The 10,461-nt window shown below is 38.9% G+C and overlaps 1 protein-coding gene across 1 annotated transcript; it reads right to left on the bottom strand.

The window, feature by feature from the left end:
* Positions 1-763: 763 nt before the first annotated feature.
* LOC139189497 (uncharacterized) lies at positions 764-9,809 on the bottom strand. Its single transcript, XM_070808455.1, has 12 exons — positions 9,705-9,809; positions 6,849-6,963; positions 6,679-6,745; positions 6,498-6,503; positions 4,929-5,476; positions 4,797-4,871; positions 3,572-4,377; positions 3,053-3,232; positions 2,783-2,851; positions 2,522-2,641; positions 1,820-1,981; positions 764-1,003 (listed from the first exon to the last, which is right to left on the bottom strand). The coding sequence occupies exons 1-12, from the start codon at positions 9,807-9,809 to the stop codon at positions 764-766; spliced, it is 2,493 nt and encodes an 830-aa protein (XP_070664556.1).
* Positions 9,810-10,461: the final 652 nt, after the last annotated feature.

The following is a 10,461-nucleotide window of genomic DNA, read 5'->3' as shown; positions in this document are numbered from 1 at the left end:
AGCTTGGGTCTCTCGAGTTCTACACGTCATTTCTTAAAGAAAAAAACACCTCCATGTTTGTGAAGTCAAGAGGAGCACAAGAATGTTATCCTTGTGCTTGATCCGTAAGGTTTTGATGGGTTTCTGCGTGAGTGGTCTACGGGTTGTACGGACGGGGAAGAATCGAGAAAGAAGGAGAGGGTGAGGGTATGGTACGTGTGTGTGTGGGGGGGGGCATAGTCACGTATTGGCCCCAAGAAAAAGAAACAAGGCCCTAATTGGGCTACAGTGAGAAAGGGAAAGAGAGAGTTATGTTAAGTGGCCCAAATTAAATAAAACCAATCCAATTTTGATTAGATTCAAGATTGTAAGAGCTAAGGTGATTGGTGAGTAAGGTATAGCAAACCTAAAAACATATTTCTACCCAATCTCGATATTTAATTGTTGTAACTTTTCCGTTAGAAAACCGATTCAACCCTAACTCACGTCAACGCGCTCGTGACGTTGAGTACGATTTAATTACGATGGTGGAAATAATAATTTGAATCTGCACATGTACATCCATGTCACTAAACCACAAGGGCATTATCATCACTTTACACACTCGAGGAGAAAAATATACAATAATTCGGGACGGGTCGTCACAGTTTACCCCCTTAATTAAATTTCATCCCCGAAATTTCTACACATCAACAACACATCAATAACTATAAAACAGACATGGATATGAATCTCGCATACGCTCCTCAGTTTTCCAGGTAGCTTCCTTGACCGAATGGTTCCTTTATAGAACTTTCACCATACGAATAGTCTTGATACGAAGAACCTTATCTTTCCAATCCAAGATTGTCACTGGTTCCTCATCATAAGTCAAATCCGGATTAATTTCTAATGGTTGAGGAAGGATCACGTGCGATGGATCAGAGACATAGTGACAAAGCATAGATACGTGAAAAACATCGTGCACCTTTGATAGCTCTGGATACTCAAGCCTGTAGGCAACTTCATCAACTCGCTCAATAATCTGATACGGTTTAACATTCCGAGGACTCAATTTACCTTTCTTACTGAGCCATACCATACCTCTCCACGATGATAGCTTCAGGAATACCCAATCTCCAACTCTATATACTATGTCAGTGGCATGCTTATCAGCGATGCTCTTCTGTCAATCCTGGGCCGCTTTCAGGTTAGCTTTAATCACCTGAATATTTTGCGTAGTCTCATCCGCAATCTCAGGGCCCACTAGCACTCTATCGCTAACTTCAGACCAACATAAAGGAGTACGACATGATTTACCATAAAGTGCCTCAAAAGGTGACATGCCGATGCTAGAATAATAACTGTTATTATAAGCAAACTCGATCAAAACTAAACACTTATGCCAAGCGTCTCCAAATTGCAAAATCGAGGATCTCAGCATATCTTCTAACGTCTAAATGGTTCTCTCGGATTGTCCATCCATCTAAGGGTGATAAGTCGTACTGTAAAGCAATCTCAAACCGAGAGCTTCCTGGAAAGCTACCCAAAATTTAGAAGTAAACATGGGGTCCCGATCTGAAATAATACTCACTAGGACACCATGATATTTAACAATTTCTTAAATAAACCGTTCGACCAACTGATTCAAAGAATAATTTTCTCGAACGAGTGCTGACTTGGTGAGTCGATCCACTATCACCCAAATACCATTATAACCATTCCGCATACGAGGTAACTTGTACACGAAATCATTGGTAATATCTTCCCATTTCCACTATGGTATGGGAAGTGGCTACAATAACCCAAAAGGTTTCTTCATCTCTGCCTTGACTTGTTGACAAACTACACAACGACTCACATATTCAGCAATCTCACTTTTCATACCAGGCCAGTAATAGAAAGGTCGAATAATGTGATACATCTTGGTACTTCTAGGATGCATCGCATATGTTGAAACATGCATCTCATCACGTATATCTTTCTTTAATTCTTCGACATTAGGCACGTACATTCGGTCGCCCTGCATCAGCACACCATCGAAAATCCTTATCCTGAGGTCTTTTTTTTTCCCCTCTGAAACTGCCTCAATTAATTCCTGAGATTCTTCATCATTCATTTGAGCCTTGAGCACACGATCTATCAAGATTGGTCTGACTCGAAAACTTGCGAGTAATGCTTATTCCTGATCCTCCACTCCCAAATCAACTCCAGTAGATCTTAATTATGTGAGAAGAGAAATATGACATGCATGAAAAACATTAATTTGGCCGTGTGATTTTTTGCTAAGTGCATCTGCCACTGTGTTCCCACGACCAGGATGATACTCAATCGTGCAGTCGTAATCACTAAACGATTCTATCCATCTCCGTTGCTGGAGATTAAGATCTTTCTAAGTGAAAAGGTACTTTAAGCTTTTATGATCAGTAAAAATCTTGCACTTTTCCCCATAAAGATAATGCCTTCAAATCTTCAAAGCAAAAACAATGGCCGCCAACTTAAGATCATGAGTAAGATAATTCATCTTATGGGGCTTTAACTGTCGCGATGCATAAGCAATTACCCTGCCATGCTGCATTAACACACAACCCAATCCATTCAAGGAAGCATCACTATAAATCTTAAAATCCTCACTATCATCCGGAAGCTCCAGAACAGGTGCATGAGTGAGGCAATACTTTAGCTATTGAAAACTTCGCTCACAATCATCACTCCACTCTAAATTAACTCCTTTTCTGGTTAACCTCGTTAATGGCAAGGCTATAGCTGAGAAATCTTTCACAAAACGTCGATAATAACCGACTAGGCCTAGAAAACTTCGTACTTCCGTGACAATACGAGGTTGTTCCCAGTTCTCTACTGCAGCTACCTTATGAGGGTCCACAAGAATACCCTGAGTTGAAATTACATGTCCTAAAACCGACATTTGATCTAGCCATAATTGACATTTATTAAACTTAGCATATAGCCGATGTTCTCTCAACTTCTTTAAAACTAAAGTGAGATGTCTAGTATGCTCTGCCTTAGATTTAGAATATACCAAAATATCATCAATGTAGATAATAACGAACCTGTCGAGGTACGGATGAAATACCTGATTCATCAGGTCCATAAAGGCTACTGGAGCATTCGTTAACCCGAATGGCATTACAAGAAACTCGTAATGACCATAATGAGTCTGAAACGCTGTCTTTGGAACATCCTCACGCTTAATCTTCAACTGATAATACCTAGATCTCAAGTCAATCTTTGAAAACACGCAAGCACCCCGAAGCTGGTAAAAAAGATCATCAATACGAGGTAATGAATAATGATTTTTAATCGTCACCCAGTCCAACTGACGATAATCAATACACAGCCTCAAAGTTCCATCTTTCTTTCGCACAAACAACACTGCAGCTCCCCATGGTGATGTACTAGGCTAGATAAAACCCTTATCAACAAGTTCTTGTAATTAGGTTTTCAATTCTCTTAATTCAGCATGAGCCATTTGATAAGGGGTTAAAGAAATAGGATCAGTACCTAGAATTAAATCAATGGCGAACTCCACTTCACGATCTGGAGGTAGCCTAGGTAATTCATCAGGAAAGACATTAGGAAAGTGTCTAACTACCCGAACATCCTCCACACGAGTGGAATTACCCTCGTTCAGTACCACATGAGCTAGGTAGCCCTGACATCCTTTCCTAAAAAATTTCTTCGCTCTCACGGCTGAGATAACGCCTTGTCTCAACCCACAACGCTCGCCCACAAAAGTGACCACAAGCAAGCCTGGCCGATGGAAAGTAACAACCTTCTCATAACAATCCAACTTGGCACGATTATAATGTAACCAATCCATGCCCAGAATAACATCAAAATCGACAATATCTAGAGGAACAAGATTAGCTGGCATGATAACATCCTTAACAAAAATAGGACATCCTTGATACTCCCAGCTAACATAACATGTTTCACCTCTAGGCATTGAAAACTCTAACTCGTAACTGAGGGGTGTAGGGTGTGGTTGAGTCATTTGAGCAAACTTATGAGAAATAACAGAATGCGTGGCACCTAAATCAATTAATACTCTAGAAAAATGACCAAGAATATTCAACGTACCCATAATCAAATCAGGGTTGATTTGAGCATCTTGCATAGTGATATGATGAACACGGCCCTGTGCCTGCCGCCGGCCTCCACAACCTCTGTTCCCTTGATTACCTCGTCCCTGACTGGGCTGATTAGGCTGCCTCGACGAACCAACATTGCTAGAAGCAACATCAAGGTTCTGAGATGGTCCTCCAGCATACCACTGCGATCTACTGCCATGATATGGCACATACGGCGCATAACCCCTTGATATGGTGGATAACCACCCTGGTAATATGGATCTGCTGGGTACATGTATGCTCCCCCAAAATATAGAGCTACATCTCCCTGATAGTGGTAAGCTCCACTATAACCTGTCAGAGTATATCCACTAGGCCCCTAAATTTGCTGAAGGGGTACAACCAGTGGTAAAGGAAAAGGTTGGGGTTTCTGCTGATTTTGCAGGCACTGGATAGCTCAATGCCCCATCTAGCCACGAGTGAAACATCCACCACTACCACCTTGTCTACATTCCCCAAAATGACGATTATTACACCTACGACAAAGTGGAGTACGAGGACTATTAGGATTTCTCTGCATCTGGAATCGTGAACCACCTATAAACCAGCTGCCCTTTCATGGTGTAGCAGAATTTGAACCACCACTGGATGAACCAGAACTAGCACCACCTCGCTTAAAATTTTATGTTTTACGAGGACAGTAGGATGACTGCCCTTTATCTTTATTATTATTTTTCTGAACATTACCTTTTTCTTCCTCTTCATCACTATCATCCGGAGCATTCTCGAAGTCCTCAACCTGAAGTAGAATCTCGAAAAATTCTTGATATGTAGAACAGGGAGTCGTAGTCGCCATAGAACGTCATTTCTTTCGAGTACCCCACTTAAAACGTCCAAGCATCTCAGTAGGATTTGCAACAATCTCCAGACAATATCGGGACAAATCAGTGAACTTCCGATGATACTCAGTAGCAGACATTTTCCCTTGCTTCAAATGTGAGAATTCTTCCCTCTTATGATCCAAATACTTCGGAGGTATAAATCTTTTCTGAAATAAGTGCTTAAAAACCTCCCAATTTGCGGCATTTTTCGCTAACAACTGGAAAGATTCTTGTCTCCACCATGATGCAACCTCCTCACGCAAGAACCAAGTGATTGTCTCAACCCATCTGTCATCTGGAAGATTTCCTTGTCGCTGCATCACCAGAAAAGTTTTCTCAACATGATCGAGCCAACGCTCAGCTCCCCCGGACCCCTCATTGCCTAAGAAATCATTCAACTTCAAGTTATAAATAGTCTCCAAAAGGGTCATCTGGGGTGGACGGAGTAAGGACTGAATATCATTAACAATAACTTCACCAAGTTGTCTAATATCTGGAAAATTAGACTCAGAAGAAATATGTGGCTCTCTACGAGGCAGCATGGTTCTGACATAAAAGACCAAAATAATTAGAACTCAAGCAAAGAATACAAGAATGTCGAAACCTAGGCTCTGCTACCAAACTGACACACCCCGACTGAAGTCAAGACATGTTGGCCGTCACGTGAGGGTCACATAGCCAAGTGCACAACAGAAGTGTAAGCGATAATAAGAAAATGCAAATAAATAAAAACCAACCTAAGCTAATCTAACTAGTGATAATAAATAAGTGTGTGAAAGTGGTCAAGTACCAAACACAAGTATTCAGAGCATAGGTAATCCAACAGCGCAGTCAAACCAAATAAGTGCTAATTATACAAAACAGGGAAAAGATCCCTACTTATTTATGGATATGTCAGAACCGCCGTGAAGTCCTTGTGAGCCACCAAAGACGATTAGCTACCTAGAACCTGGAAGGGCGTAAAACAAAAGGGTGAGTGGGCAAAAACAAAACGTTTGAAAACACATGTATCTTTTCTGAACATAATAACCCCACACTGTAAAACTTGTATAGTTTCCAAAAAATAGTACTACATATATATAAAACAACGCACAAGGGCAATCAAACCCAAAATATGCCATGTCATAACGTACAAATCATGTAAGCCAAGTGTAGAATAAATTTAAAATAACACGCCAGTCGGAGTCACTTAATGGGACCTGTACAACTAGACTATAGCTCATCAACCTAGGCTAGCACACGAGTCAGAGTTACCTGACGTGACTTGTACGACAGGCTAGGTATAAATGTATATGCTCAAGTGCTGCGATCACGTGAAGGTTGTGAGATACATCGCAGGTCACCTACGAGTTTGAACCACTTATTGTGGTATGTACGATAGGCTGGCACCAGACTTGGATCCAAGGTGAGAGTGCGGTGCGGGAGGTGAACGATCACGTGAAGGCTGTGCCTTAATCCCCGGGAGGGAACACTAATACCGGGTGCAGCCATGATGAGCTCTAAATAAATATATGCATACCAATGCAACACAACCCATCCAATCACATCATACTCACCTAAAACTTACCTGAGTCTCCACAGCATTACACAACATAATTCACAAGTATAACAGTGCAATACTCAAAGTGCAACTCATTACGACATGGCATTCAAAGCATAAATCATTTTAAGAAAACGTTCTGGAAACCATATCATATATATATATATATATATATATATATATAGAAAGAAAGAAAATGCCCACTCACTGATAAGTAGCAGGATCATAGCCCCCTAGCATCGCTTGTCCACGCTCGTCCTCAGGGTACGTCACACCTATATGCAAAATAACTAATTTTACATTAATTTAAAGCACTTACACAAACCTTAGGAACAACTTCTCATACGTTGCTCAAATGAGGTGTTTTAATATACCAACATGATCTACTCAATAACATAAACACCCCCATATTTTCAGAATAATTTTTGAACGTCACACGCACCCTGATGCGCCGGCCATGCTTAGGCATATGCTTGACACACTGACAGAATCCCTAACGGCATTAAGGAATATTCAGTTAAATAGTAGAATATTCCGTTTAAAAACTAACGAAGTTACCTGACGTCGTCAGTATATTTTGTCAAAGTTGACGAAATATTCTCCTCTTTCTCCGATGGCTTCGCTGGAATCAGCCGTCTGTGTCGCCGATTTCTGGAAAAATTTCTAAAGCTTATAACTACTTCATTTCTTAACCAAATTTCACGAATTTTATTTGGATTTGAAGCTCTCAACTAGAAGAACACAATCTTACCTATTTGAGGTCCTAAAACCGACGGAAAGTTGTCTGAAAAACCTTTGAAACCTTAGGCTAAACCTGTAACTTCACAACCCTGAGTGATCCAATGTCAAACCACTCCAAAATTGTTCCAAAATGCTAGGGAAGTTAGATGAGTACCTTCTTGAATCTCAAAACCAACTAAACCCCTCACGATCACGTCGGAGGAAATTGAACCCCTCACTGGAGCTCAGGTCTCTCGAGTTCTACACGTTCTTTCTTCGAGAAAAAGGCACCTCCAGGTTTGTGAAGTCAAGAGGAGCATGAAGATGTTATCCTTGTGCTTGATCCGTGAGGTTTTGATGGGTTTCTGCGCGGGTGGCCTACAGGTTGTACAGACATGGAAGAATCAAGAAAGAAGGAGAGGGTAAGGGTATGGTACATGTGTGTGTGCGTGGGTAGTCACATATTGGCCTCAAGAAAAAGAAACAAGGCCCTAATTGGGCTACTGTGAGAAAGGGAAAGAGAGAGAGTTATGTTAAGTGGCCCAAAATAAATAAAACTGATCCAATTTTGATTGGATTCAAGATTGTAGAAGCTAAGGTGAATGGTGAGTAAGGTATAGCCAACCCAAAAACATATTTCTACCCAATCTCGATCTTTAATTGTCGTAACATTTTCGTTAGAAAACCGATTCGACCCTAACTCACGTCAATGGGCTCGTGATGTTGAGTACGATTTAATTACGACGGTAGAAATAATAATTTGAATTTGCACATGTACATCCACGTCACTAAACCACGAGGGCATTATCATCACTTTACACACTCGGGGAGAAAAATATATAATAATTCGGGACGGGTCGTCACAGTACATATTTGAAATGTCCTATTTTTGTTCCAAGATTAAGAAATTGTCCCATTATGAAAATTTCCTTCAACTTCAATACATTGTAGTCCAATCATTTTGGTAAAATCAAGCTATATTTCAAACCAGTAACTTCATCTTCCACTATAAAGGTTTCGAACTACCGATTTTTCAGAATAATGAATTGAACCATCAAAGTTTAAATTTCAATTATTTGTTCATTTGATTTTTGCATGATATTCCTTTTTAACATTTTGTATATTTCCAAAATTCATATAAAAACTGCTTCATAATGTTAATTGTTGTCATTATATAATAAGTGTCATCTCAACATATGACATAAAAAATACCACCAATCAGCTTTGACATTCGGCTTGCAGCAAGTCGAAATTTGAAGAAAATATTACTATTAATGATGTTATTTGGACACATAAGTTGACATTTTTGTTGACACTGTTTAGTAAGAAAGACCCACATACCATGGTACAGTACAACTTATATGTACTAGAAAAGTATCTTCGACAAGTATGTTAATGTTGTGTCTTGATAGTTTTATTGTACTATTATCTATACTATTATTAACAAAACCCTCCTTGTCAACTTTTTGCCACTTTTTTCCCTATTTTGTGCTCACTTTTGATACACAATACTTACACAAGGAGGGCAAAGTAGTAATTTTATATCTTTTGCCCCCATTTTTTCTATTTTCCCCTCACTTTTGATACACAATACTTACATAAGGATGGCAAAATAATAATTTTGTATATTTTGATAAAATGACAATTATATCCTTATTTTTCCTATTTTACCCTCATTTTTGATACACAATATTTACATAAGAAAGACAAAACATTAATTATGTAATATTAAGATAAAATATGCACTTATTAAGAGAAATTGTCCTACCATCATTTTTTCATACTCTTTTTAAAATTTTAAAAACTAATCACTCCTTAATAAAAAAACAAAAAATAAAATGCAAATTGTTCACACACACATAGTGTGTGCCCATCGGCTAGTATCACTACGACAAAACCATTTATTAGTGTCACTATGATAACTGACAATAAATGTATATTACTGTCGGATTTTAAGCAAAATTCGACAGTAAATGTATGCAATGGTGGATATAATAAGCGACATAATTGCCAGCATCAGGAAATGAATTTTCTGACAGAAAATACTCTAAAATCGACAAAAATTGTGTCGTATATAACCGACAGAAAATATATTAATAATGAGTAAATAAGAGCACTCTCTGTCGGATAAAACCAACAGAAAATACTAAAACCGACAGAAAATTTATAAATAATGAATAAATAAAAGCATTCTTGTCGGATAAAACCAACAAAAAATATAAACCACTTTCAATCATTTCTTTCCCCTCCCCTCCATTCACTACATTTTCCTTATTCAACCTATGTTTCCATACTCAACCTATGTTCACCTGAAAGGCTTTCGAAACCGTAACACGATATTGTCCACTTTGGGCCCCGACCACGCCCTCACGGTCTTGTTTTTAGGAACTCACACGAGAACTTCCCAATGGGTCACCCATCATAGGATTGCTCTCGCGCGAATTCACTTAACTTCGAAGTTTCGATGGAATCCAAAGCGAATGAGCTCCCAAAAGGCCTTGTGCTAAGGCTTACATGATCCATTCCCTGGGCGTGGGATGTTACAACATCATCGTGAATGGCAACATGGTTTCGGCAATTGCAGTAGCTATACAACCTCGTCCCAACCAATTCCGCCATCGAAATCGAGATTACTACGAACGAGAACAGACCCCTTAAAGCCAAAATATACAAAATCAAGAATCTCTCCTTACAGAGCATCCTGCAATCAGCATAACTTCTTAGCATCTTCGTGTGTCATTGGTGTGTTCATCAGGAGCAAAGGAACACTGCATCTGTTCTTAGAATGGAAAGACTGAAAGAAATTGGAGCAGTGATGTTATGGTATCTGAAGTGCAGATCACATAATATATTATGCAATTTCTGTTGACAGAACAAAACAGGACAATGATTACGTGAAGAATCAAACAACTTAAGCCAATGATTAAGAGCAGTTGATGCGTAAAATAAGTTAACACACAAAATTAAACCCTCTTTTTGACAATTGTAGTATAGATGTAAGTAGGGTATCGTTCTAGGCCGGGGATTAGGAGGGATTGCTAATCTATTCTAAATTAACTTAAAAATATTAAACAAGACTCAAGGACACAAAATTAGGCTAAAAACTCTAATAACTCGAAACACACTTAAAATGACTCAAAATAATGAAAACAATTAAATTAAACACTAGGAACTGAAATGGACGGAAATTAAATTAAAAGACTAACAATAAAGAAAACTAAATAAATAATATAATTTAATAATGGATGGGTGTTTGGTTTTGATGAAAAGT

Source organism: Malus domestica, chromosome 11 (assembly GCF_042453785.1).
Source record: "Malus domestica chromosome 11, GDT2T_hap1".
In the NCBI taxonomy this organism is placed as follows: domain Eukaryota; kingdom Viridiplantae; phylum Streptophyta; class Magnoliopsida; order Rosales; family Rosaceae; genus Malus; species Malus domestica.
This window is presented reverse-complemented; position numbering and strand designations above follow the sequence as displayed.

Coding starts and splice junctions, on each gene's coding strand:
- LOC139189497 (XM_070808455.1), bottom strand. CDS start 9,809: ATGGCGGAATTGGTTGGGACGAGGTTGTATAGCTACTGCAATTGCCGA. Junction 4,378..4,796: donor TGATGAAGAGGAAGAAAAAG/GTAATGTTCAGA, acceptor TACCACTATCAG/GGAGATGTAGCTCTATATTT. Junction 2,642..2,782: donor AACCTCGTATTGTCACGGAA/GTACGAAGTTTT, acceptor AGTTTTCAATAG/CTAAAGTATTGCCTCACTCA.